The sequence below is a fragment of the Anas platyrhynchos genome, chromosome 18, assembly GCF_047663525.1.
Source record: "Anas platyrhynchos isolate ZD024472 breed Pekin duck chromosome 18, IASCAAS_PekinDuck_T2T, whole genome shotgun sequence".
Taxonomy (NCBI): Eukaryota; Metazoa; Chordata; class Aves; order Anseriformes; family Anatidae; genus Anas; species Anas platyrhynchos.
This window is the reverse complement of record NC_092604.1, coordinates 10,846,986-10,871,094: the sequence shown is the minus strand read 5'-3', so window position 1 is coordinate 10,871,094 and position 24,109 is coordinate 10,846,986. Positions and strand designations below refer to the sequence as shown.

The window sequence follows — 24,109 nt, the reverse complement described above, 5'->3', positions numbered from 1 at the left end:
GCTGGATTTGTGGTTTTGTACCTGGTGTCACAGCCTGCAGCACCGGTCTCTGCCTCTTCTGCGTAGTAGTTCTGCATCAGTCAAGCACCAGCTGACAGCGATGAGTTGTGTCTTGTGAGTGACAATTCAGGCACCATTTGAAGAGTTTATAATCCGAGGTTGATTCCTTTGGCTTTCCCACACCCGCTCCTTCTTTACTCTCCCGTTGGGGAGCTCACAGGAGGTTTTAAACAAGCAGCGCTACTCCTCAGGCCTGATGCTGCTGCACGCGGTGTGGGCCATGAGCACAGGTTGCTCTGCAGAGCTCCAAGGGGCTGACATCTGTTGCAGCAGCTGGGGAGGCTGCAGGTTCCAGCTGGAAGAAAGCCTTGGAGGTGTTTACAGCGAAGTTCTGTCGTGTTCTCATCTCTCCCTCAAACTCCTGAAGGTTCCAAGGCTCAGCATGGGATGGAGACCGGACGAGAAGGTCAGTGACTGCTGCTTAAAATAAAGCCTGAAATTTAGACAGACTTTTCTGAGGTAAGAAATTAAATTTGAATGTAGCTGTGAGCTACTGATCTACCAGTTCTTTCCTAAAGGGACCCTTGATTGCTTCACCAGTCAGAACCTTTTTAATTTTGTTGGTTTTAAGAGACCAGAGTGAGGAAATTGGATGATGCTGCTTTGAGGGTTGTTCTAGTTTCCTTGTAAGCTTTTAAGTGATAGTGGAATTCTGTCGCACTTGTTTGATCTAGTTTTACTTGCCCTGGAGGCTTTGGAGAGATTTGAACTAACTGGCTGGAGTAAAGTTGTCTTAGAAGGGAGAGGGGCTTGATTACCTCCCCAAAACTCAGGTGAGCTGCTTTGACAGGGAGGGGCGTGATGTGGCAGTGCTCTGATTGTGCACAACGGGGCAGGGAATGGCATTAAGCAGAGCGTGCACCTGCCTGTAAGCAGCACAGGAGCGTAGCCTTTATCAGGGAGCCAAACCCGTTAGGAGCAGCACTGGATTTCCTTTGCTTTCTCTGCCGCTGAAGGAAAGGAGCGCTGGTGCTGGGCAGGCTTCCTGGCTGTTCTGAGGGACGAGACAACATTTTCTGCATCATTAAGCGCCGCTGCTGGTTGTGCTAAAGCTGTTATTTCTGTAATGTATTGGGGAGAGGGGTAACAGGGATGCCACCGTACTGGGGGAGAGGTACGCACAGTAGGAGGGGAAGGGGCAGGTGCAAGATCTACAGAAACTGTAATTGCTATTGTAAAGCTCCCTGAAATGGCAGCAGAGGTTGATTCTCTATGAACTCCATTTGAGATTGTTAGTAGTAAAAACCAGAGCTATTGCTACATTGCAGAGCATTTTAACAGCTTCTTTTCCCAGGAGTTCCTTCCGTGCCTCCTTTCCAAGCTGGGTGCTAGGGACAAGGCTTTAGGATTTTAAATTAGCAGCCGATCTGGTTTCCATAACAACAAAAAGGGCTGGTAGAGTTAGAATCGTGCTTGCAGTCTCCCAGCAGCTAAAGTGGTGCTGCTGCTCTGTTTTTGCTTCAGGTTAAGGAGGAGCTGTTGTTTCTTAAAACTCACGAATCTGTAGTACAACTCGGATGTGTCATCCGGCAAGGGAGTGAAAGACATTAACAAGCTTAAGGCACGCTGAGAGTTTCAGGAAGGATCAGGAGCTTGGCTTTGCTTTTACACCCAGCTTCCAGGGCCGGGATCACAGCGTGGCACAGCTCCCACCCGCCCTGCATCCCTCTGCCCCGGCACAGCGCTGCTTGTCCCTACGAGCTGCAGTCACACGGCTGAAGCAGCCCCGACCCCACACCAGACACCGAGGCAGGAGGTCAGGCAGTTTGTTTATTGGCAAATAAGTGCAGAAAACCATGAGCCCTACATACACAGGCGCTCAGTGCCCTGTTACATTAGAGTGGTCACAATACCAGTGGGGGAAAGTGCAAAAAGATCAATAAACAAGCAAGGGTAGTTCTGACATACCGAAGGGGAGGGAGTGAACAGAGAACCTGGTGCCGGTGAGTTTCTCTTCGAGCCAGCTTGAGTGGGAAACTACTTACACAGCAACAGCAGTCCCTTAGTGGAGCTCTAGCTAAAAAGAGCATTATAGGATTAAAATGCATACACGCCTGACCGCTCCCTTCGAGCTACCCCACCACACACACCAAGGGCAGCCTGAATTGTTTAGATGTGGATGTGGCTCGTTGGAGATAACAGCAAGTGGGGCTACTCCTTCCTGTACTGCGATGCACCAAGTCTGTTCACTGCGGAGACGGGAGGGGAAGGTATTAGTTAAATCAGTGATCTCGGGTGAAAATAAGGTCAGGCTAAAACATGCCTGGAACAGATGCACTGAAAGAAAAGCCTGGACAATTAACACAGGGAGCAAAGCTTGTAAAAAGGCTTGTAAACTCTTTGCAGTCCAAGAGCAGTTTCTCGGAGGAAATGCAAGCAAGATGCATGGTCCCTTGTACTGAGGTTTCATTTTTTGACATACAGGCTCTGTGTTATTAGGTTGGTCTCGACTGAGGGATTTCCTTCCAGCTTCACAGGACAGTTCTAGATGGAAGCCGTCAGGCAGTGCTGCAGTAAGCATGGCTCCTAGAAAGCCTCGCGTTACTGGCATCCCAGCTGGGTTTAACCAGCTCTTAATTCTTAAATTCAGCTTTTTGCCTTAAGAGCCAGACTATCTCAGAGGGATCGTGCGGGACGCTTCCCCAGCGGAGTGCTTGATGGTTTGACTCAGGCAATTCTACTGCTGAAGAACAGAGAGGATGGGAGGGGCAGACAGGCACTAACCCACACCAAACACAAGGGAAATTAACTTAAACTCCATGAGCAGCTGCTGAAGGAGACAGTTTGCTGGCCCTGGGAAAGCCACTGTGATAAACAAGACTAGGGCAGGGTAGAAAAAGTAATCAAGGAATCTTGCGCCAACAAGACTAACCTCAAAGCAGGCTGCACTGGTCGTTAATGAATTCAGTCGCGGGTGCCGTTAGCCCTTTCCCAAAACCTGTCATAGTTTTACCACTTCTTTCCCGCAATTCCCATGTTAGCAATGGAGTGTCAGCCCTGACGAGAGCAATGGGCTCTGATGAAGAAATCCGCATTAGAAGTGCCAGGAGATGAGGGGTGCATTCCGCGTGTACATTCTGCGTCCCGGAGACATTTAACTTAACAGTTCCAAGTAAGTGACAGGAACTTTCCCCTTCTGGTTCCCTCTTTCCCCTATGAGCCAGTCTGGGTCCATGCCTGGCAGGCTGTACACAGTGATCATCTGGGGAGAGAAGACAGCATGAAACAGGACCTGCTTCTGCACGCAGAGCCAAGAAGTGCAGTCAGATGTGTACCCAAAAGAACAGCAAGTTAATTCCTAAAGTTTATTTAGCAGGCATCTGCACTTTTCCCCTGGAGCCTTCCTGGAACTATTTGCAGCTCTAACAGAAGATCTATTGCCCATCGATGTCCCTGCTGCCTTTTCATTCTCCAAATTGACTTAAAAGTATTTTTGCATACCGGGTGGCTTGATATTGCTATGTCACCATCCTTTCTGGACACAAAAATTCAGGCTGGTCACTAAAACAGTTTGCAGCTTGCTGAATTTCCTTCGTTCTCAGCAGGATTAGACCAGGTCTCCAGGCAGTAGCTTATCCCATAAACTAGCTGGGTGTGAGGGTCTCAGTGAAGATACCAAACGGGGTGTTTTGTTAGCTGGGTACAACAGCCTGTACAAGTCTTAAAACAGCAAATGGCCCTGAGTGCAAACTCACTGCAAAGGATACTACGGGTAAGGAAAAGATTCTGTTATCAGTTCCATAAAACGGGGCTTTTAGGGTCAGGCAGAGTAACCAAGAGGCTGCTGCTGGGCACTTAACAACAACATTTGATGCAAAGAAAAACCACCAACCTCGTCTGCAAGGAGTGCCAGCTCACTGCTGTCAGCTGCTTCGTAATCATACAGGACTCTGGCCTTCCGCGTGCCGCTGGCAGGAGGCTTGACTTCATTGGGGTTCAGTACGCTCTCTGCCACGGTGTTGGGCACCCCGACAATTGTGGGCACAACCGGGATGGTGGGCACGGCAGGGAGAGTGGCAGCACCGACAGCTGGCGGAGAGGTAGCAGCTGGGGGAGGAGATGAGGATTCTGCGTTCCCTACGAAGGTGCCTGAAAATCTTACACAGGAGGAAAAAGAGTTCAGTTAGGCTCCAGCGTGAGGAACCCGGACAGCTCTTCCCTTCAGCATCGCTGTAACACGTCCACACTGCCCTTCAAGTGGGAAAATGCGCTCAGTGCTCAGGTGCTGAGCCTGCCCAGCAGGAATTTCTTTTACTTTTCTTCCAGCTCCCTGGTACAGGACTGCTACCTAACGTGTAGAGAGGATGAGACTAATCGGGTGGCACCAGGGGGCTGGGCAGGTGTCACTTCAGGCTCTGCACTGCCCTACCCTCACCCTGCTCTCACGTGGTGTTTGGCCTGCTCGTTCTTCAGGACTGGGATGCTCGTTGTTGCTGTTAAGCTAGATACCACAACTGGGGGCTCCCTGGCTTTCTGGGCTCCCAGATAGAGCCAGCAATGCAGCTAGGTCGCATTTATCTGTGGTTGTCTGCCCCCATGCTAGGGGAGTGTAGCTCTGGGCATCGTAGCAAGCCTGCATGCAGTTTGGCTGAGGTATAGAGCTCTTAGAGCTGGACGTTATACTTACATTTCTCCTTTGGAGCTGCAAGCATGGAAAAGAACGAAACAGGAGCGGTGAGTTAGCACGCAGAGGCCCCTCTGGGGTCAGCCCCACCGTGCCGTGGCAGCAGGGCAGCCCTACCCACAGCCAGGACATGCAGCCAGCAGCTCCAGCTCGGTTACTGCTGGCTGAGCCCCTCGGGCCCCTCGCTTGGTATCAGGAATTTGTCTCCAGTGCGGCTTAACCCATTTTGTGGAAGCTTCTCTCCAAGAGGACGGAGGCTGAACTAGGAAGCCCGTGACCCCTGGGGAGGTGGAAGCAGCCTCCGGTCTCACCTGCCCAGCTGCTTCTGCAGGTCCAGCATGTACTGGTAGCACTGGGCGTAGTAGTTGGTCTGGGACTCCACGAACTCATGGAGGCAGCGGAGGTGATTCACCTGGATGGGAGGGAGCGTGAGTGAGTTTGGGGGCCGGAGCACAGAACCCTGGTCCTGCAGCTCCTGCCCCAAGGGGAGCAGAGGAGCACAGCCCAGGATTTAAGACGTGGCTGAGCGGGGTGGGCTCATTCACCGAGTTTGGAATTGCTGCAGGGCCCCAAGGTGCCCCTCAGCCCCCTCCCCAGGGCCCCGGGCAGACTCACGTGGGTGCTGCTGATCCCCTCCAGCAGGAGCCGGGTCACCTCTGCCTGGCGGTCGAACTCGGTCTGAGTGAGCCTCAGCTCGTGTTCTGCCTGCAAAACAAGACCGGGTGTGCAAGGCAGCCATGGCACGGGCCCCTCTTCTGCCTTTTCCAGGCAGAGGAACATCCTCCTCCTCCTCCTCCTCCTCCTCTTCCTCCACCCCCCTCCCTTCTGGCACCGAGATGAGGGTGCTCGGTGGGCTCCCCATGCACCTCTGACACCGAGCAGCAGGCACGGGACCCCCTGGGCTGAGCTTCCAGAGGGCTCTGGCTGTGTTTAAACCAGATTAATCCTACAGTGCTCGCTGCAGCTCGGGGAAGGGCAGCCCGAGCCTGATGCTTCAAGCCAGCATGCTCCTGCTCCTGCAAGACCCGACCGTGAAGCTGGAGAGGTTTTGTTAGTCCTGAGAGGGGCAGGAAGCCAGACCCGTGCTACCCCCTTGTCCTACTGCCTGGGGGAGGACTCCAGGAACCAGGCAGCCGGAGCTGCACACCGTGGCTGTGCCCTGCTGGGGTGGCACCGGCAGCAGGACCATTCCCACTGCCAGCGTGTCCCAGACTGCTCCGAAACGCAGTGGTGGAGCTCTGGGAACAAGAGCTCCTCTCCTTTCCACGCAGGCCCTGGGGACGTGGCAGCCTCCTGCAGTTTGTCCCAAGAAGAGGGGCTGCTGCCCTGCCCCCCTCCAGGCAGACTGACACCCAAAAACCTTTTCCCCAGGCAGACATCTCCTCCCCCAGCAGCAACCAGCAGCTTTCCAGTGGCAATTTTGCAGTACCGGATAGCCCGGCTGCATCACAGGATCAGTGGGGTTGGAGAACCTGCAGCTCACCGAGCTCCCCCAGCACCCGAGATGCCTGAAGTGCCGGTGCCAGCAGGCTGGCACAGGAGGGACACGGCTAAAATTGTCCCCAGGGGGCTGATGACAAGGGGTGAGGTTGCTGCTGTGTCTGAGCAGCGTCCCCGGGGGCTCCTGGGCAGGGGGAGTGTGTACCAGCACTGGGGTACGCACCGGCTACACCAAGGAGATGCTTCCACTGCCCTTTAATCAGATTTATCTATTTTAAGCTACAACTGATCTGTTTCTTCGCATCCCCTGAATAAAAGGGATTATTTAAAGGAGACGAGGGGGAGATAGCAGGAACTGGTAGTGCAGGGCCCTATGAAACACCAAGGGTTTTGCTCCGCTGAGCAGAGCCCTCAGCAGCAGCAGAGCTGCCTGAAACTTGTGGCCAGCAGCAGCAACGCCGGGGTCTCTCCAACCAGGACTGGAGGCACAGAGCCTTGCACGCCTCCAGCTGCCCGCAGTCAGTTCATTCGAGGGGCTGCACAGGTAGAAGCAGGCAGGCTGCCCTGCCGATGCGCACAGCGGGGCAGCAGTGGGATGCCATCATGCACAGCATGCAGCAGCGTGCCAAACTCCCACCTCGCAGCTCAGGCTGGGGGGATCTGCGCTAAGAAAGGCACCGGGATCCCAAAAGGTGCCTCTGGGAGCCCCCCGCAGTGCTCACCCTGCTCCCTAGCCCGCTGGCAGCCCTCCCAGACACTTTCTGGAGGAGTCAGCACCCATCGGGGAGCCCAGGAAAGGAGCAGGACCTGGGGCTTGACCCCCTCAGGAGGGTTAAGAGTGGGCTCCACAACAGGCTCCAAGCCTCCCATCAGCGGGGGCTGTTCATGAGGCCCCTCAGTCCTTGCTCCAGCTCTGCTCGGACCCCAGATCGAGCACTAAGGGGCTGCCAGAAGCCACCACGAGGCACATGCAGAGGTGGAGCAGAGCTGAGCCACGTGGCAGCACATCACCTCTGCTCCCAGGCACCAGGGCCGGGCTCCCAGCGCTGCCCCCATCCCGTCCCACGCTCCCAGTTTGCCCGGGATGCTCGGTGTGGCCGACTGGCCCATGGGGCTGGGGTTCCCCTTCCCAAATTGCTGTCAGCATCACATCAAACCACTCAGCTACAGCAGGGGGCCGGGGCTGGCAGCACTCGTGCCCCTTTCCCTCGTGTGGGCGCACCGGGGAGGGACGGAGCCGGCAGCTCCCCGCCACCCGCAGAGCTTCGAGCGCGGTCGCGGCCGGGTACTTACTTTTTCCACCTCGTCGCTCCAAAGCTGTGGGGGCCACAGAGCAACAGGAAAGGAGATCAGTGTTGGAGACGTCGAGAAGCACCGGGCGTTAACACCGAGCGGTGAGGACGCGCCGCGGGCCGGCTCCGGGGACGAGCTCGCCCTTCACCCAGCAGCAGCGGCCGGGCTGCTGCCCCTCGGCCTCGGTCCTGCACCTTTGAGCTCAGTTTCACAGCGGGGAGGAAGGCTGCTCAGCTCACAAATAAAGTCCTGGGAGCTGCTGGGAGCCTAAAGCAGAGTTCCTCACCCACCGGTTCAAAGAGCTCAGGGTAATGGGACCGTAATCCAGGCAGCCTGCAGCCAGCCAGCCATGGCTGGGTGCTGCCTTTGAGCCAGGCAAAAAGCGGCTCCTTCTCCTCCCCACCCTCCTCCTGCTCCCCCCCAGGCCTCCCCTTTCCCCTCAGCACCCCCCCAGGGCACATTTTGGGGCAGCACGGTCCCGCCAGCTGCTTGCTGGGATCTGGCTCCGGGACACGAAACGAGTGATGGGGTCATGCACAGCACTGGGGAAGGGAGGGGAGAGGTAGAAAAACACATTGGGCCTGCCCAGAGGTCCTCGGCAGCCAGGCAGCACAGCTCAACCTGCCCCAAAAGCACCTGGGAGCCGTTTTCTGGGCCAGGTGCTGGGTGTCGTGGTGTTTTGGGGCTGGTTGGGCCCCAGGTGCAGTGCCTCAGCAGCTGATATAAGGAGCTGCTGGGGGTGTTGGTCCCTTTCTAGCTTCTGCTGCCTGGTCTGAGGCTCAGTTCCTACCTGGTGAGTACCCAGCCGGCTCCTCTTCCCCATTTTCCCCGTTTGGGCAGGGTTTGGGCAGCCAGTCCCCTTCCCCAGCTGTGACCCTGGGGTGCTTGGGGGTCCAGCTTTGCCCAGGTCTGGCCTTGGGCGAAGGCACCATGCAGCTTTAGTCAGAAACACTTCAGACCACGAAAGGGGCAAAAGAAAGCCCAGCTGGAGCCAGAGGAACCCTCTGGCAGGTACTCAGTATGTTTTTCTCGGAGTCGTTCCTGGGAAGGCAGAGCGTGGCAAGTGGCAGGCTTTGAGGGGAAGGGAGATGGAGGCCGACACAGCCCACGGCTGCCTTACACACAAACAAAAGGTCAGTGTGGGAGAGAGGAGAAAGCTCCTCAGCTTCCATCTTGTACAAAAATGGGGCCTGGCTCCGGCTCTTTCTAATTCCAGCCCCATTACAGAAGGGGAAAAATAGAAGCACCGTGTTACCCACCTCTCCGAAACAACAACCATGGGAGTTTAGCACCACGATCAGAGCTCCTCAGGCCCTGCCGAGGATCTATGGCCCAGGAAAGAGCTGACCTGTTTGCTCCCCTGCAAGAGCAAGCTGTTACCCGGCCACAAGCAAGCCCTGCCCCAGAAGAGACCAGCTGAAAAGCAAGGTTAGCAGCAGCTGCTCTGCAGCCTGCCTGCTGGCAGTGAAGTGGCACGAAAGCCTCTGGCCTGGAGGAGAAGCACAGCAACAGCACGAGATGCTCCCAGCTCGCTGCGGCGCCTGACCCCTTGGGATGAATGCTGGGATTAGAGGGCTGCTGCAGGGCTGAGCTGGGGAGCAGCCCGGGCTTAGCCCTTGTTCTGTGAGTCAGAGACACCAGCTGCAACCTCTCAGAGGTGTTTTGGGAGCCCCAAGGGCACTGCTGGCAGGGGCAGTGCTTGCCACAGGTGCTCCTGTGCAGCTGGCAAATGGGATTGAGGTCAGGGCTGGCTGCTTACCCTGAGCTGGTGTCTCCTGCAGCCTGGCTCTGTGTCCCGTGGTGTCATCCTGGCTGTCAGAGCCTCCCCAGCGGAGCTCTGAAGAGGGAGCAGTGAAGCAGGCACGGATGTGCCAGGTACCTGTGGGCTAGCGAGAGCTCAAATCTGCTTCCCCAGTCGCGTTACTGCACTTGGCTGGCTTGCAGCTAGGTGAGGACTAGAGGTGTTCAGCTGAGCATCTGGGCACCCTTCAAGGTGCCAGTACACGATACGAAAATGCCTTCAGGTCTGCTTTGGAGACCTTCAGGGGGCAGTCAGGATACTCTGGTCCAGTCAGAGTTATTGGGAGGCCAGGAGAGCGCAGTTTCTCTCCTCTGATTCTCCCAGGGCTCAGGTTTTAGTCCGTTACTAAATTCCTGCGCTGTCCTTGGCACAAACCTTTCCAGCAGAGAAGCCCCTGGCTGCTCCTCGCGTGCTGGGAGAGCTGGGAGCAGCGCTTGCTGCAGCATTTCAGCATCAGCCTCCTCCCGAGGAGTCTCCTGGCCCAGCCAGCCGCCTGGTGGGGCAGATCTCTGCTCTGTGCAGAGCTATTTCTGATCCCAGCATCACTCTCAAGAAGGTCAGGACAGGTACCCCTGGGAACTAACACTGATGCTAGGACGCGTTGCCCATTAACCACATCCAACCTGCTGCTGGGACGTGTTTTGGTTTGCCCTCCCCAGCCCTCCCAGTACCAGATCGCCCTGCGAACAGGCATCAGTGTTGTTCTGAACGCTGCCGAGGAAGCGAGATGGTGAGTTTTCAACATTTTAACGAGAAATGCGACCTTGTGCAATGGGGAGCCATGAACACAGCACAGCAAGTCGATTGTTGGAGCACAACCACGCAGCAGAGATGCGACGGGCTATTCACCCACCCCCAGCACGTGCCTGGGTGGCAGCCACCAGGAGCTGCCAGCAGGAGGGCAGGCCCCAACTGGAAGCCAAAATAAAGGACCTCTGTTTGCAGAACAGACAAGCCTGTAGTCAGGGTGGCACAGACGCCTCCACCTTTGCTTTTCTTGACTGGCTAGAAAGCCTCTGAGCACTGAAGCCACGGCACTGAGCAGGCAGTAACACATGGTATTGCCAGTATAGGGTTGGGACCATCCAGAAAGACCAACCTGTGAGGTTTTTTGTCCTTTCAATTGCTCCTCTAGCAATAGAAATGCTGTCAGAAGATCGCCACTAAAAATGTGGGAACAGACTGGGAGAGAAAGTGAAGCGACCCAAGCAGCAGAACTGCCAGATCCTACCAGTGCACCCTCGAAAGGTGACTTCACATCGAGGCAGAGGAGCTCCAGGCATCCCATGTCACATTAAAATGTTGAAAACAGCAGAGCGCTGGGGCTAAATTTGTCAGGTGCAGAGAGGGGCAGGAAGAGGTTGGAGAGGCAACATCTAGGGGGAAGCAATCTTACCGCTGATGCGCTGGCGGAGAGAATGTAATTACGAGGTCTAGTCTCCTGAAAGTCAGGCACAGCCTAGTAGGGGAATAGAGTTTCATGTACAAGTCACGCAGAGGAGTCGACAGGAGTAAGAGGGACTCTTGTTTTTTTTCCCCTCTCGGTTCTGGGAACTTAGCTCAGATTCCCAGGTGGCAGGAGGGAAGTCTCCCAGCAGTCAGGGCAGGGGTGCTTGGAAACTCTCCCCAGGTGGGAAACGGAGCGAGAGGAGGGGACTGGCTCATGCGGGCACACCTGGGACCTACCAGCAGGAGTTTCTACTCACAGAAACTCTGCCTGTACTTACAGCTGTCTGCTCCTACAGCAGCCCGTCGGAGCAGCGATGAGGCAGCACAATCCCAAATGTTCCCCATTGCCTGGCAGCCAGCAGGTTGCTCTTCTCACGTTGGCCCAGTCCAGTGGGCAGGGCTTTCTTTTCCCTGGCTTCCCACCTACAGCCCTAAAATGTCCCTGCACGGGGCCTTGTCCTTGAACTGGGTGTTCTGACTTTCGGAGCATGCTTTGCACGGTGCCTTTTACAGAGCCATCTACTTGTTGTCGCTCTCACTGAGCCTCTCAGCACGTTTCTCCCTACCAGGCTCAGAGCTGCTCTTTTCAGCTCAGGGCACGGCTCCATCAAAGCAGATCTAACCCAAGGCCTGGCTGCCACCAAAGGCAGGGTGCAAGCTTTCAGCCTAGAGGCCAGAAAACCCCCCCACAAGCCAGCTTCTTGACAGCTAAGCCCCTGCCCTGTGCTGTAATGCTTCTCAGCTCTTCCTAGACCAGCCCCTGGCTGTAGCATCCCCCAAAGAGCTCAGCCAACCTGAGAGCTCACATCAGGGCACAGCGCGCTTGCTCCTTCCTTTATTTTGCAGTGGGTTGGGGCACGAGGCTGGCGCACAACCCCGCTGTAACCCCGACAGGTCTCTAAGCCTCTCGGGCCCCACGTTTCCTCTCCCGGGTTAATCTCCTTGCAGCTCACCCAGATCTACTTATACGAGCTGCCCCGGTTTGCTGGGAGCTGCAGCAGCCCCGAGCAGCCTGCTGGAATGAGCGACTGGTGGGTAAAGTGCAGGCGTTGTGGTCCCAGCCAGAAGAAATGGTTAAACCCTCTGGGAGTTTTGGGAACAGCAGGAGGACAGAATGAGGAGGAGGGATTCCTGCTACAAGTCACACCTGAGTGCAGGGAGAGGAATGCACCAGGGAAATTTGAGGCTAGTGCAGTGGCTAGGCTTGGCTCCTCCCCGTGGGGAGAGGAGTTCCACAGTGATATTTGTTAGTTTTAAATCACGAGCAACTTAAGAAACCTCTCCTCCCGTTCCCTGCTCTCCGGTGAGTCCCAAAACTAGTCAAAGCACATGGGATGATGGAGGAGGCAAGCTGCTCTTGCGCTCCTGTGCATGGGCAAGTTGTATTTGCAAGCAGTTGGCACAAAGAACCCCTCCCTCCCTCCCCTCCTCCCTCTTCCACTCTTGCAATGGTGAAAATGGGCAGAGCCCTGAGCCTGAAGGGCAGCACAGCACCACAACCAGGTCCACCTGCCTGTCATTGTCTCCAGGCTGCCTCCCCTCCAGGGAGGGACTCACCGCCCAGCCCAACCTCCTCCTGCCTGGGGCCAGAGGAGCCTGAGGGGGTTTTTAGGTGAGCCCCTCGAGCACTGCTTGCAAGCAGCGATGATGGAGCTGGGTGCATGCTCCAGAGGGGCTGTGGGCAGCTGATAAATGCTCCCATTTTTCTAGGGCCGCTTCCCCTGGCAGCCAGGGCCCTGAGCAGTACATGCTGCAGGGCCGGTCCTGATGGAGGAGGGAGATAAAATAGGAATTTTCATTTAAAATGGGTAAGAGACAATGAGAGGTGGTAAAGAAAATCACAGCACCGTTAGCACAGTCAATACTCACATCTCCCTCACACTGAGCAAATCACAAAGAAACAAAACAAAAAAGGTTAGTAAACAAAACAGCATCAACAGGAAGGACAAAGCACAAAAATCAGAGGGAAATGCACAAGCCCAGACAATCGGACAGCAGCTCAGGGGGCTGGGCAGCAGCACACTCAGAGACAGAAGCTGTAGGAACACAGGTTTGCACCCAAAGGAGAGGAGCAGCAAGAGAGAGGTGAGCTGGGAGAGGTGCGATATCAGAGGCAGCTTGGATGGAGAGGTGACGCAGGACTCCAGGCACACTGCAGGAGCACCGTGGGCTAACCATGAGCTACCACGTCTGGTGCCGAGGCAGCAGCCCAGCCCTCCGTGCTGGGAGCTTCCACTCCTGCCTCGTCCCCTGGTAGTCAGTGAGGCACCCTGAGGACACGGACCTCACCTTCAGGCTAAGCTGGGTGCTCAAAAAAAGCAGCTGAGGTTGCTTTTCTCTTGTGGTGATCTATATCAAGGAGCTGTTCAAAGGTTTGGAAGCCTTGAGGCTGGCTCTGTGTCCTACCTGGAGCACTCCAGCACTGCAGTTGCAGTGGGAGACCAGGTTTTGCTTTTCTAGCTACTTCGAAGTCCCTCACCCAAGGATCTTGTTTGCAGCTGAGAGCCCTTGGGATCGCTTCATGTTGGAAGCAAGTTGAGGAGGAAGAGGGCAGAAAGGGAGGAAGCGCACAAGCTGTCTGAATTCCTGCTCTGACTTAAGCCTAGGATAAAATAAGGGTCGCTGCTTCCACTGGGAGGGCTCCTGAAGGTACCTTTGGTGGGTCTGACCTGACCTGGCCCGGGGAACGTTCCTGAGGTCTCTTGTCCCACACTCCCATTGCTCAGGCCTGGGGACAGGGACGCTGCTTGACTTGCCTGTCCCTTCTGCACTGACCTGGGAGCTTTGCTGGTTTGCCAGCCACGAATCCTCCAAAGGTAGAGGGCAAGGCAGCAGGTAACCCAACAGCACTGCCACCTATGTGAATGGGGAGGCTGCAGGAGGGGCTTTTTGGTGGCCAGCCCGACCCTCGCCACCCCTTACAAGCTCCCCCAGCATTTCCACCTGGGAAGGAGCTGGTTGGCCAAATGACAACTAGGCTGAAATCCCAGGAGTCCTGCAGCGCCCCAGCGTGCTTTCCTCTTGTGCACCTTCCAGCTCAGCTCTCTCTTGGCTTGCTTCCAGATCCCCAGGGAGATTTAGCAAGTCCTCAGAGGATACAGCCTCGTCGTTACCGGCACAAATCACCCAGCTAGTAACTGAACAGCCAGGAACCACTGTCAGTCAGGTGGCAGCAGCGTGGTAAGTGTGAGTTTCCAGCCTCTGGCAGCTCAGAACTGTTTGTTTCAACAACTCTCCCATGGGAGGGCATCTGAGGAACAGGCACAGGGCTCCTGCTCCCAGTTCCCTTGCACACCAGATTAGGAATCCTCCCACCCATGCCTGCCAGAGCCAGGAGGTCGTAGGGCAGCCTGATTTTTATCCAGAGAGCTCATGGCATTGCTCGTGTGAGCCAAACCCTGGGGTCAGAAGGACAGAAAAGAATGAAGGAAAGAGTTACCGCTGCTTTTGCCTCGGCAGCTTTGGCTTTCTTCAGCCTGGCTTTGCAGGCGTCCAGATCCAGGCGGCAGTTCTGCAGGATCCTCCGTTCTTTCTGCAAGAGACAGAAAATGGGGTAAGAGCAGGCTGCTTAGGAACTGTTGGGGAAAGGAAAGGGTCAAGGGATCATCTGGGAATCAAATCTATCTCCTAAGCAAAAAGTGCTTGTGAGAAAGAAGCAGTTGCTGTGTTCATCCTGCTAACAGGAGTTTGGGGCATGGCTGCGAGGGATGCAGGGTAACTTTCTGGAGACAGGGGAGCCTGAGGGCTTGGAGTGCCCACTCAGCTGCAGGGGTCAGGAAAGGAGGTGCCATCCTCACCCACATCAGACAACAACCCAGAGGGAGCTCTGAGCAGATCTAGGACTGGCATTTCCCTTTCCTTGTGCTCCCCAAGGGGAGAGATGTGGGCTCATCCTTTCTCCCAGGGAAGGAGGACGCATTCTCCCAGCACTGTCTCCACTTCCCCCTGCCCTCCTCCTCCCTAGCGAGGTGATGAGCCGCCCTTCCCTGCCACCATACTCACAGAAATGGTTCTCCAGTCCCCTTCCAGGAAGTTGCGCAGTGGGGTCAGGAAGTTGATGGAGGCAGAGTGGATGAAGTCCCGTTCCGCTGCACCTAAGCGCCTCTGAGTCTCTCCAACTTTTATCAAGGTCTTCCCTGCAATGATGGCAGCCTTCAACTCCAGGAGAAACCGATTAACGCTGTGTTGGCTTAAGCCAACTCCCCCAGTGCTACCAGGCTCCAGTTTTGTGGAGCAGGAGGCACGGTGTACCATGCCTGGACAAGGTGACCGTGCCCGTACCACAGCAGCTTCAGTCCTACCACCAGCCTGCCTTCAGCTTCTGGCCTCTTCTCAACCACTCCCAGTGCAGCTTTGATCTTATCTGCCTGCTGAGGCACTTATTCCACTGCTGTTCTTTTGCTGCTGCACCTGCTTGGGCAGTATGATCTTTGTCTCATAAACCAGAGGCACAGGAACAGAGCAGCAAATTGAAAAGCACCAGAGCAGAAAAAATGAGTCGATTAGGCTTCAGCTGGGGCAGCGCTGCCTATAGAGGCAGTTACAGCTGTTCTGCCTGCAACAGGATTCACTATTGAACAACGATCAATTTGGTGAGCAACAACAAAGCTTATGGCAGAAGCAAGGACAGTTGGAAGTTCAAGCAGTGCTTCTGTGCAGGTCTGCTGCTTAAAGAAGCCCTAAATTCCCTTAGGAAGGGGGAACTGCTAGGATTTATGAGCAGCAAGATGCATTGGGTGATAAGGAAGGGGCCTTCTGAAGCTTGTAACCAAGCACCAACCTTCCCAAAGCTGTTTTCTTGTTCTCTTGCTGGAGAAATGATTTTCCCTTCTAATTGCAAGCCACACTTAAAGGCCAGTTCTGTTCACAGCCTAGAGAAACTACAACTAGATACCACTTCAGATTTAAAAAAAAAAAAAAGTAATTCTCAAACTTGACAAAGCTAAAACCATTCAGTGCAAGTCATTGTTCGGGGTAATTTAGAAAGCCATGGCAATAACACAATGGTTTCTGCATCCTGTAACCAGTTCCACTGGCTCCCTGGATCTTTGGCTACCCTGGGTCTTTGCTTCCTCTCTTGCTCTGCCAGCCTTGAGGACTGCATTAGGGCTGGGGAGCCCCCTGTCCCTTGTCCCCCACAAGGCTGGAGGATGCTTTGTTGCAGAGTAAGTCTGCCTTCCTCCTCCAGGTGGTCTATTTGCCCCTGTGCTAGGCCCTTCTCTACTGTGGAAGCCTTAACCAGAAGGGCAGTGGGGGTACCCTCTTGGGGGGATGATTTTTGGGGCTCAGCCAGGCTGGCTTACCGTAAGGTGTCCCCGGTCCGAAGTCGTTGGCTGCCTCTGTCATGTACTGCGCCAGCAGCTCCCCATTGGTGACCCGGGAGGGCACCTTGCGGTCGAGTTTCTCGTAGAGGAATTCTTCTACTCTGGCACCTGGAACCAAGATACCACGGGTGGTTACAGGAGGAAGGTGAAGGAGGGGCCCGGGGAACTTTTCACCGTGGCCTGCAGTCCTCAGTCATGCACTGGGCAGCAAACAGCAGCACTGGGAGAACGCGTCCCCTCCCTCTGGCCACCTTCCCCGTCCTTCCCTGTCCTCGGGAGCTGTGTGGGGCAGCAGCGGTCACCTTTCAGCCATGAGGGGATGAAGGACAGGCACAAAGACGCACTCCTTGCAGCCCCAATCAGCAAGGCTTTCTGCCAGAGGGCATGACTTAACGGTGAGATAGGAACAATGGTTGTCCTTCAAGCAGTGAGGTTTGGACTTACTGGGGTTTGGCTGCAGCAGGACCTCAGTCTGGCGCAAGATCTTCTCTGTCCAGTTCTTCGTCGAGTCTGCCCTGGCCAGGAGGTTTTCAAAGTGGGCATCCAATTCGGTCTTCTCAGCCTGGCCCAACTTTTCTTCTGTAAACTGCAGAAAGGAGGTAGTTGTTAGAAGTTCAGTTCTACCACAGCAAAATTATAAAGTGCTACAGAGCCATTAAGAGCTAGAGAGGCTGCTTCTGTCTTATGCAATTATCTTAAAATTAAGATAAAAGCCTTCAAAGCGTCTTTCTTTGTTCCCAGGCATCTTTCAGTGGAGGAAGGCTTTTTTTTTTTTTTAAACCAATGAGTAGAACAAACATTGAGCTAAAAATAGAGGCCGGGTTTGAGAGGTGTTCCAGAATAAGTAACTTTTATTAAGGCAAGTAGCATGGTAAAAAATGCTGTAGTTGTGAGGGATCTATTTAAATACACATGTGGCTTCATGCTGGAGAGCAACAGATAGCCTCCAAATGAGGCACTGGGCTGCCTCCTTTTACCTCCTCCTAAGCAATTCTACGTCCTGCAGACCCACTGGGATCAGAAATGCCCAAATCCGACTTCTTATCTCTTTAGACAAGCACACAGAGGACACCTGCAGGGCTTGTGCTTGCCCTGAGACAGGGTCCGAGCTGCTGGCTGAGCTCCTGGGGTTTAAGGAGGCTCAAACTCATCTTTTTTGATGAAAATGCTTGCAGCAAGTGGTGGTTCTTCAAGTCTTCCTCTAGGAGACGTGGTGGCTGGACAGCTTCTGACACAGGCTCATGAGAGAAATACAACGGTGTCAGACCTCTCTCAGCCCTCAGGTTTGTGCTGGCAGAGGACTGACTCTCCCTCCCTCCCTGCTTCTTGGCAGTTTGAAATCAGCAGCAGAGAAGCGCAGGCTGTGCAACTCCTCTGACATGCAACCTGCCAGCCTGGAGGGGCAGTGTCGGGTGGCCTGGACACCCCCTGCTGCTTCCTTGGGAGATTTCTGGGAGAAGAGCCTCCTCCCTCTCTTCCTAACCCCCCTTCTTCGTTCTTCTCAAGAAGCTGACCAGCTTCAGCATCTTTCTGAGCCCAGTTTCCTGCTGTTGATGGAGCCAGGATCTTGTTGGATCATGATAAAAGAACCCTTGGGACCTCACAGAGGTCCCGTTTGTCCTTTTAGTCCTTGTTGTTGGCTTCAGGTGCTCCCGTTCAGCTATCAGGACCTGGCACAGCCAGGTGCCAGGAGATTAAAGCCTACCCCCGAGCCCTGTGTGCACCCAGCACAGCGCTGGGGACAAAGGGAGACAGAGCAGGCCAGGAGCAGCGCTCAGGAGCCGCATTATCAGCCACGTGCAAAGGCTGCTGGAGGTCAGAGAGACGTGAGCCCTGCAGGTATGGTTACACCGTGACCTGTGGGGTAAGAAGCAGGCACTTAGGAGGTGATGGAGGCGAGGACTTTGTGCTGCTCGGTCCCTGGTTCCTGCCATCGTCTCTGGGGGACACATGCAGCTATCAGACCCGAGGGAGCAGCTGAAGCATCTTTTCCTCTGTGGCTGTGGGAAGCCCAGGGCTGTTTTCAGGCTCTGCCAGGCTGGGCTGAGTCACTGCCATGCAGCAAACTGGGGCTTCCCAGGTATTTGGCACTGAGGCTCGAGTCAGCTGGTTTAGAGCTCTCCTAAATACGCCGAGCCTCTCTGATGCAAGCGTAGCAGTCTCCCTTGCCCCCCTTTCCCAGGCAGCTTTTTTTTTTTTGAGAACTCAGCTCCCTTTCAAGTCCAGCTCCTCTTCCTGCAGTTCTGACGTCCTGCACCAGCATCTGCCCTGGAGCTGTCAAGCTTAAACCCAATTTCCTAGCAGCTGATTTGAGTCAGCTTCTCGCAGCATTGCTGCAGAAGCAGATCGCTGCTGAAGCCCTCCCCAGGGCCGTCGGCAGGCTCTTGAATCCCTCGGTTCTGGGGAGCTTTGTGATGTTCACAAGCCTCCTTGCACTTTGCTGCTGTTTTCTGTAGGCCAGCCGTTCTCCCGGTGCCCTGGAAACGTGGTTATTCGCAGAGCGTTGGGCCAGGACTCGGTCACCAAAGCTGTTTGTCCTGCAAGAGGGTTGAGGACACATCGTGCTCACTGCCAGGAACGTGAGTCACAGCCCGCAGCTCCAGCTGGGCAGGTCACAAAATCTCCTCTTCAGGCTTCATTTCGGAGCAGCGAGGCAGAGCCTGAAGGTCACAGAGTGGGTGCGAGGGCACGGGAGGCTGTTGCTCCATTCCCACTTCGTTCCCCTCGTGCCTCCCTCACCCAGCTCAATGCTGCCCCAGCTCCCCTGTCCCTTCTTGTGACTTTCAGGGGGCTCAGAGACCTCGCTCGCCCACGCCGTGTCGCTGGGAACCTGCCCTCAGGTGCTGGGATGAGCAGAGCCACGGCTCCCAGGAGCAGCTTCCAGCAGGGTTAGATGAAGCTTCTCATGAACACGCAGCCAGCCAAGGGGATTAGAGGTAAGTTACACTGCCTGATCCTACGAGCTGCTGCCAGTGGAGGTCTGAGATCTCAGGTGGCAACAGGTCTCAGCTGATCCTCGGAGCTGGTTGCCCAAGTCCACGTCCCCAGGGGAGAGCAGGGTGGAAGAACAGCTTGTGATGAAGTCTGCCTGCTCGAGCAGAACCCACCCTGTTCCATCTCTCCGCACTTAGAGGATTTCTGTTGCTAGGAATTTGTTTTCATAACACTTTCAGAGATTTGATTGCATTTTTGCTTCCCACTGGACAGAAATAAAGCTCCCCTGTGAGGCTGGGAGATGCAGGGGAACAGCCAGGCTCGCCGTGCAGTCCCTCCTCCTGACTGTAGAAAGCCAGATTAAAAATATTTTGTCTTGCTGCTCCCAGACCCGAAGCACTGATGGTTCTTACAGCTCCAAATACCCCAAACCCTACAAGTGGGAGCCTTGTTTGCTCATACCAGGCTGACGCATGGCTTGGTGCATACCCACCCAGGAGAGTCAGGGCAGGCAGAGCCTGTGTGAGCACAGTGCCAGGGGAGAACCTCGAGCTCCTCAATCCTGCTGCCACAAAACTCCTCTGGTTCCACAGGAGCAGCTCAGGGAGGCTGGGTCAGGATGTGGAGAGGCTGCTGCTGGTCCCTGAAGCTGACCCAGTTGAGCAGCAGCCCTGGTTTTGTGCAGGGAGGCTGAAGAAGCGATTAATAATGCAGGGCAGCCTTTAGCCGAGTGCCACTCGCACTCTCCAGGAAGAGGAGAGTCACGCTGCGTTCCAGGGCATCAATAATTCAGCCAAAGGTTGGGTTTCCTCCGGGAGGCTTGGCTGGCCAGCAGGAATGCTGGAGGCGTTCTCAGGGACCGAGGGGACAGGCAGGCTGATGGAGCAGGAGAGCAACACTCGGGCAACAGGCACGGATTGCAAAAGCCACAGCCGTGCCGGATTGCAGTCAGGGCAGCTGCCAGCAGTTACAGCTTGGGGGAAAGCTGCTCTTTCCCCACACGAGTTGGTAAAGGCACAGCTGGGGTGCCAGGAGGGTGAGAGAGCAGAGCAGAGCTGGATGCGTCCCTCTGCACTACAGCTCTGATATCAGAAAACCTGAGGCCCCCAAGGTTAGGGCTGAAGATCCCACACGCGTTGTTTTTGTTGCTGGAAGCGTTGGTGCCTTCCTCCCTCTAAGCCAAGGGGATGAAATCCCACTGCTTCCACGCCTGTTTCACGCAGAGCAGCCTCCCTGCCTTGTCTCTTCCAGGCTCGTGTGATCCTTCCACGCCTCTCCCCTTCAGCAGGCCCAGGCTGGGAGACCCGAAACCGGGAGATGTCTGCTGCCTCCGCCACTAGATTGGGGCTGCTGGAGCCTCCTAACAGCTCCCTCGCGCCCAGGCTGTTGGAACATCGCTCTTTTGGTGCTCAGAGGCAGGGCAGAGGCAGATTCAGCCCCTGTACAGGGCTGCAGTAGGAAAGAAGCCACTGCCACTTAGTCAGCATCTAAAAACTACCTGGATCTCTGCTGCCTTGGAACAGACACAGGGTGTGCTTCAAGGGTTTGGTCACCGGGAGTCAGGGCAGCCAGGCTGCGAGCCAAGCAGAACTGTGTTAGAGGACAGAAGGAAGCCATTAGCAGGACAGCTTTGTTAACTCAGGAGCAAAGCATTTAGGAAAGTAAAAAAAAAAAAATCTTGCCCTTGTGGATTCATAGACATGTTTCAAACGGAAACAGGACCCGGCCTGTACCTCTTGACTTCAAAACCCTTCCTTTCAGTCACCTCCCGGGGTCTTGAATTTGAAGGTGTCCAGTAGGCAAGGCATTAACCCCGGCACGGGCAGCGAGCAGAGGGGACAGGTCTCTTTCATCACCAGATTTGGAGAGCTGGGGAAGGCTGCCTTGCCTTGGGAGCTTCAGGCCAGAACAAGTCAACCTCCAGGTGCCAGCGGTAACTGCATTAGCAGGGGGACACGCACCCAAAAGCTCTACTGGTGCTCGGGCAATTTTGCCTGGAGCAAGTTTCCATCAGAAGTGACAGGAGACAGAAACCCACAGTGATTGCCAGACCTCCCTGAGAGAGCCTGGCTGCAACAGATGCACCCGGACCGTTACTTTGGAGGAAGAGACGCCGGTTCCTGGAGGGAGGCTGCAGCTGCCATCATCGCCTTCTCTGCAGGTTTGGGATTGAGGGATCGAGCCCACTTACTGGTAGCTGGAAGGAGCAGGTGACCAGAGGTTGTGTTCTCCTGCTGCCTGAGCTACAAAAAGCCACGTAAAGGTGGTGATGGTTTGAGTTTTGTCACGAGCCAGGTTAAACCTAGGCCTAAAATCCTTCCTGCTCTTCACCTCAGGCTGTACTCAACAGGCCTCAAACCAGGACGGCTCTTGGAGGCGACCCCAGGGGGGTGTCTGACCACCTTCTGCCTCCTTTCCCCCTACCCGAGCAGTGCTACAGCCACAGCCCTTCCTGCAGTGCCAGCCAGCTCTCCTTGTGTTGGCCAGACGTCTCCACCAGACAGCAACAGCTAATGCTGTCTGAGCAGCACCGCACATAATGGCCAGTCCATTTATCTCCCGCTCGCCGCAGTTCCCGTAAAGCATCGCTCTGTGAAATGCCTGGAGCTGAGGAAGAGCATCCCCGGCGCTACAGACAACGCAGCTCGTTCCAGCCAGGCCATTCTCCTCCCCTGGAAGATCTGCTGGGCAAGGAGAACGCTACAAACCCGATCCCTGCAGGCCTCGGCTGTCACCTCTGGCTCCTGGAGGTGGTGACGGGGCGATGCTCGCCCCTGCTGAGTGAGGGCTGTGTGGGACGGCCCCAAACAGCTCCACTTCTCCTCAGGATTACATCTCAGGAGGTGGGGCTCTGCCTCGGCGAGGCGTCTCCCCCCTTGACCATTTTGTTGCGAGTAATTACTACCTTAATTAGTCACACGAATCGTCGCGTCCAAGATGATGTGGAGTAGGTGTAGCAGGCAGAAGCCGCTATTTATAAACGCCTCCTTGCTCTAGAAGCGGCGTGCAGACGCTGTTCCCATGCCTGTCTCCTTCCTACGCCTTGAAGCTCAGAAACACTTATCAGAGTCGTACAATGAGCCTTCCAAACACACGATTTCTGTGCAGCGTTTCTGCCTTTCTTCTGCCACCAAGGTCATTTGCATGAGAACAGCATCTTTAAGCCTTCCATCTGCTCCTGATTTTGCACCTGTAGTTAATATGTCTCTGTTCCTAACACATGACTCACCGGCACGATTACAGGAGATGCGATCTGTTTACAGGAGAGCGATTCCTAAACGAGCCAGGATTACTCCGTGGCACAGACGGGTTGGACCGAGGCAGCGCTGCTTTGTTTTTGTCAACCCCCACACCTCGGGTAGAAGAGGATCCCGGTCCTGAAGCCACCAGCTGGACTGGAGCTCTCAGGCAGGATCCCAACCACCTCCGATTTGCTTCCCTTCTCCTCCCCTGCCTGGCCAGGAGCAGTTTTCCTTCCTAGCTCTTACGCCTGGGGAGCGGACGGAGCCGGCAGCCACATCTCAGCACCTGCTGCACGCTTCGTTCCTCACGGGTAGCCAAGTTTCTTCAGTCTACGGTTTCAGGACAGCACTGCAGCCCCAGCAAGGTGCTGCCAGCAGGCTAGGGAAGGATGATTTTGATGCCGTTGTACTCCAGCGAGGTGCTACCTGCTCAGCCTCAGCGGCTCCTTCCCACCTCTAACAGCGCTGTGTTTTGGGGGGGGGTCCTGGAGCTCCTGCACGACTGAAAGGCGACCCGTGAAAGGCTTCTACCACATCTGCCTACCGAAAAGGAACAGGTCCTCAACGGGGCTGGCCGCTTGCCCAGCCAGTTAGCTGAGCAGCTATTTGCAATACATCTGTACTTTAAATAATGACCACTACAATGCAAGCCCTACCCTCTGTATGCTTCTTTCCCCCCAACCCCTCAATGCAGGGGTCAGAAGCATCTCTGGGTCCGTTTGCACCACCAGCTTCAGGAAGCTCTGGACACCCTCCCCTGTCACCCCAGGGAAGTGGCAGCAGCAGTGGGGTTCAGGTGGGTTCCTGCTGGGGGTTCCCCAGCCTGGCTCCGAGCCCTCAGCACCCAGAGGTCCCCGTTCAGGGGCTGCAGCTCAGGCCAGCCTGCGCTGCCAGAGCCAGCAGCTCAGTGCCACCCCCAAAATGCCTATTTACAACTTTTCCTCCAGCTGGAAACCGAAACAAATGACAACAAAACCGTGCTAAACCCACAATATTTCTAAGGATCCTCCCCCCAGGATCCCAGGGCATAGCAAGGGATGCTCCATGCCTGGGAGACAGGAGGGGAGGAAGGGAGGAGGATGCTGCAGGGCTGACAGGGGCAGGGCTGGGACCCCCATTCAGGTCCCTGGGTCCCCCCTCAGACCTTGGGGACCTCCAAGGCCCTGGGGACCCTCTTATCAGGCCCCCTTCTGTCCTTGGGGGGGCCCCCATCACCCTCAGAGACCCCCCAAAGGCCCAACTGAAGCCCTGAGGGACCCCCTCAGACTCCGGGGTCCCACCTCTCAGACCCTGGGACCCCCCCCAGGCGCCGGGGACCCCCCTGGGACCCCTCCAGGATTCCCCTCAGACCCTAGGACCCCCCCTCAGGCCCCAGAGACCCCCCCCCAGGCCCATGTGAAGCTCTGAGGGACCCCCTCAGACACCAGGGTCCCCCCCTCAGACCCTGGGACCCACCCCAGGCCCTGGGGGCCCCCTTGGGACCCCCTCCCTAGGCCCCAGGCCCCCTCCCTAGGCCCCAGCCCCCCCCGTTGCCATGGCGACGCGCTGCGGCCCGGCCCCCACCTGCATGGCTCGGGAGAAGAAGACTCCCGCATCGGACGCCAGCTTCTTCACGTTGAAGTCCATGGCTGCGGACGGGGCCGGGGCCGCTGCTGTCACCGCCGCTGCCGCGCCCCCACTGTCCCCGCGGCCGCCGCCGGCCGGGCTTTATAGCACCGCGCCGCGGCCTCTTAAAAGGGCACTGGCTGGGCGGAGGCGGGGCCCACAAAAGGGTGAGGGGTCCGGGAGAGGGTGAGAGGGTGAGAGGCAGGGAGAGGGGTGGGAGGGCGGTGGGGAGAGGCTGTGGGAGGCCGCGGGGCGCGCACCGGGCCCCGGGAACCGGGCGGCGCCGCAGGGGGCGGGGGCGGCTCGGGAGGGGGCGCGGCCCCTTTAAGGCGCGCGG

At 56.1% G+C, this 24,109-nt stretch overlaps 1 protein-coding gene and 2 long non-coding RNA genes across 8 annotated transcripts; 2 read left to right on the top strand and 1 right to left on the bottom strand.

The window, feature by feature from the left end:
• Positions 1–1,816: 1,816 nt before the first annotated feature.
• Positions 1,817–24,015, bottom strand: SH3GLB2 (SH3 domain containing GRB2 like, endophilin B2). 6 transcript variants are annotated; one of them, XM_027470645.3, is made up of 12 exons: positions 23,731–24,009; positions 16,436–16,577; positions 15,971–16,099; positions 14,670–14,803; positions 14,107–14,199; positions 10,615–10,677; positions 7,418–7,441; positions 5,300–5,389; positions 4,996–5,096; positions 4,688–4,702; positions 3,893–4,157; positions 1,817–3,262 (listed from the first exon to the last, which is right to left on the bottom strand). In XM_027470645.3, the coding sequence occupies exons 1-12, from the start codon at positions 23,791–23,793 to the stop codon at positions 3,155–3,157; spliced, it is 1,227 nt and encodes a 408-aa protein (XP_027326446.2). In that variant the 5' UTR covers positions 23,794–24,009; the 3' UTR covers positions 1,817–3,154. The 6 variants fall into 6 exon arrangements, with proteins under 6 accessions (XP_027326446.2, XP_027326450.2, XP_027326452.2 ...); XM_027470649.3 differs by lacking the exon at positions 7,418–7,441 and having other exon boundaries at positions 23,731–24,015; XM_027470651.3 differs by lacking the exon at positions 10,615–10,677 and having other exon boundaries at positions 23,731–24,011.
• On the top strand, positions 8,193–12,645 carry LOC139999007 (uncharacterized). The gene is made up of 2 exons (XR_011803965.1): positions 8,193–8,550; positions 8,645–12,645. It is a non-coding gene; the product is annotated as an uncharacterized lncRNA (long non-coding RNA).
• On the top strand, positions 13,640–22,822 carry LOC119718720 (uncharacterized). The gene is made up of 2 exons (XR_005269826.2): positions 13,640–14,220; positions 18,779–22,822. It is a non-coding gene; the product is annotated as an uncharacterized lncRNA (long non-coding RNA).
• Positions 24,016–24,109: the final 94 nt, after the last annotated feature.